Source organism: Tupaia chinensis, unplaced genomic scaffold (assembly GCF_000334495.1).
Source record: "Tupaia chinensis unplaced genomic scaffold, TupChi_1.0 Scaffold143970_1, whole genome shotgun sequence".
In the NCBI taxonomy this organism is placed as follows: domain Eukaryota; kingdom Metazoa; phylum Chordata; class Mammalia; order Scandentia; family Tupaiidae; genus Tupaia; species Tupaia belangeri.
Window position 1 is genome coordinate 998,054 of NW_006203821.1, and position 2,896 is coordinate 1,000,949.

The 2,896-nt window shown below is 46.4% G+C and overlaps 1 protein-coding gene across 1 annotated transcript in view; it reads left to right on the forward strand.

The window, feature by feature from the left end:
* Positions 1-2,615: 2,615 nt before the first annotated feature.
* Positions 2,616-2,896, forward strand: part of COQ10A (coenzyme Q10A) — a 3,472-nt gene continuing 3,191 nt past the window's right edge. The window contains exon 1 of the mRNA XM_006165642.2: positions 2,616-2,771. Within this exon, the coding sequence (XP_006165704.1) occupies positions 2,616-2,771 (156 nt within the window). The remainder of the gene's footprint in view (positions 2,772-2,896) is intronic.

A 2,896-nucleotide genomic window follows, 5' to 3' on the forward strand; every position in this document is an offset into this window, starting at 1 on the left:
ACAAGGGTTGAAAAAAGTTTTTTTTTTTTTTTTAACGTTATTTAAATAATTATTTATTTAATTTAATTAACTTATTTATTTGGAGAGGTTTTTGCTATAGGGCGCATGCACTTGCCAGAAAGACAGAGAGACAGAAAGCAAGAAATCATCCCCGGGGAGAATGGCCACGCAGTAATCCCTTCTCCTCCATTCTCCTCTTGGGATCTTGGGCACGCACACACATGTGTCCAGCGTCAGTTTAAGAGGCCAGGTCCAGGACTTGAACCACGGTCAACTACATGGAAGCCCAGTGACATAGCCATTATGCCAACTGCTGGCCCCTTATTTATTATTTTTATTGTTATTAATTTATTTCTGTAGAGGTTTTTGCCTTAGGACAAATGCGCTTGCCAAAGAGAGAGGAAGGTGGGGGGAGAGAGAGAGAGACAGAGACAGTGTGAGGGAAAGTGAGAAACCATCCCTGCAACAATCCCTTCACCTCCATTCTACTCCCAGGAACTTGGGCATACATTCATGCAGATGTGCCCATCGTGAATTTCAAGCCATGAGATCTGGGACTCAAACTGCTGTTGGCCATGTTGAAGTCCAGTGACATAACTGCTACACTATCTGCTGGTCTCATTATTATTATTAATTTGCTGGGCCAGCAACTGGTATGGTGGTGAAAGGTGCTGGACTCCCACATGGCCGACGGTGGTCTGAGTTTCAGACCTGGCGGCTTGCTTCCTCACTTTTTCTCTCTCTCTTTCTCTCTCTGTTACTCTCTGGTCAAATTAAAATAAATAAGTAAATAAAGTTAAATAAAATCATTCTTTTAAAAAATTAAAAAAGAAATTTTCATAGGGCACATACACTCACTAGAGAGACAGACAGGGAGAGAGTAAGGGAGAAAGAAAGCTGCCAGGTCTGGGACTTGAACCTGGTTGGCCATGTGGGAGTCTAGTGCCTTAATCACTACACCACCTGCTTGTCCTTTGAAGGAAGTTATTGACGTAGAATGGCATGGACAAAGCAGGCGATTGGTTGTTTCAAGCACAGGAAATGAACCAGGAAAGGTTTAAATGGCAATAATTAGCTAATCTAATTAGTAGGGAGAAGGGCAAGCAAATTGTCTTGCCAGGCCTATTTGGATCTTGGGGATTTTGCAGCAGTTAACTTGGTTAAGGCAGAGTGTTAATGAGGTCACAGTTCATTCATGTATCTCAGTTAATTTCTGTCTTACCCAACTAGACCCTTCCTCCTTATGCTAAGAAGCCATCTCACTTGTGTAAGCCCTTTGCAGGGTCACAGGGAGGGGGGCTGAGTGTGAACAAGAATGGGGTTGGAAGGAGTAAGTGCTCAAGGTCATATGCTCACCTGAGTGGCTGCAGTCTATCATCTTCAAACTGGAAAGAGATACTGTACCACGGCAATAGGGAGAGAGGCGGGAAGTGTGGGTACCCCCAGAGGGCTGAGGGGAAGAGATTTCAGGGAAGAAAAAAGAAGTGAGCTCATTCTCCAGCAGTTTCATGCCTTTCTCCACGGGTGAAAGAAAGGCGACAGAGGGAAGGCCACCAACTGTATTCATTTGGCCAATCATTTTTTATTTTATTTAACTAGTAGCACTTAAAATTTTTTTTCTTTTAAAATTTTCAGAGATTTTTTTCTATAGGGCATGTGTGCTCACCAGAGAGAACGAGAAATGAAAAAATCCTTCCCCCCCCCCCCCCAGAAGAGGTTCAAGTCCCAGACCCGGTGGCTTAAACTCACACCAGGCACATGTGCGTGCGTGCGTGCCCAAGATCCTGAGAGGAGAATGGAGGAGAAGGGATTGCAGGGTGGTCATCCCCCCTGGGGGGTGATTTCTTGCATTCTGTCTCTCTCTTTCTGGTGAACGCACGTGCCCTCTAGCAAAAAAAATTCTCTAAAAAATAAAATAATTATTTTATTTATTTATTCATTTATCTTAACTTGACCAAAGAAAGACACACAGAGAGAAGGAAAGTGAGAACGTAAGCTACCAGGTCCAGGACTGGAACTGTGGTCAGCCATTTGGGTATGTCCAGTACCTTAACCATCACGCCACCTGCTGGCCCCCTAGAATGGTTTTTAAAATAGGTTGGTGACCACGGGTTCCTTCCTAACAAAATGTATCTCACCTTTCATCAAGTGCACACTTTTCTGGCCACAGATATTAACAGTTCTCTCCCCAACTATGGCAAGACTAGTTCTTTCCACCCTGACTTCTTTCTGTAAGTATGCAGAGAGAAAAACTAGACTGGTTTAGTGGCCCGGTGGTGGACGGAGCCGCGCAGTCCAAGTCCCCTGTGGCTTGAGAAAAACGCTAGTGTTCAGGCTCAAAATCCCGAAAGGGAGAGATGGAACAAAAAGAATTTGCGGAGTGATCATTCCTCATGGAGGGGTGGAGGGTAAGCTGTGCTTTCTCCTCTCTGTCTCTCTCTCTCTGTCTCTCTCTCTGGTGAGCGCACGCACCCTCTAGCATGAGGCAGAGAGCGAGAGAAACTATGCAGTCTTAACTCAGAGACTGGAGCGTCGGTTTCCCAAAGATGTCAAGCACAGCACCAGGCACTGGGGTGGCTACAAAGATGAAAAGAGCTTCTAACTATAAATAGAACATGACAAAGGCTTTAGAAGAGGCGTTGCGGCTCCGCGGATATCTGCTGCTGACACGCCCCCGAAGTCAGCACTGCGCCTACGCATTAGGTCCTGTGACCAAAGGCTCGCCAAGTAGTTTGGGCCTGGCGGCCTCGCTCCCCGAAGCCATCTCTGCGGCTTGGCTTCTCAAACACACGCCCCAGAGCCCTTTCTCGCCAAGAGTGTGGAACTACATCTCCCGACAGGCAGCGTGGTCCCCTTCCTTCCTCCCGCTCCGGGTCCCTAGCCATGGCAACGGCGT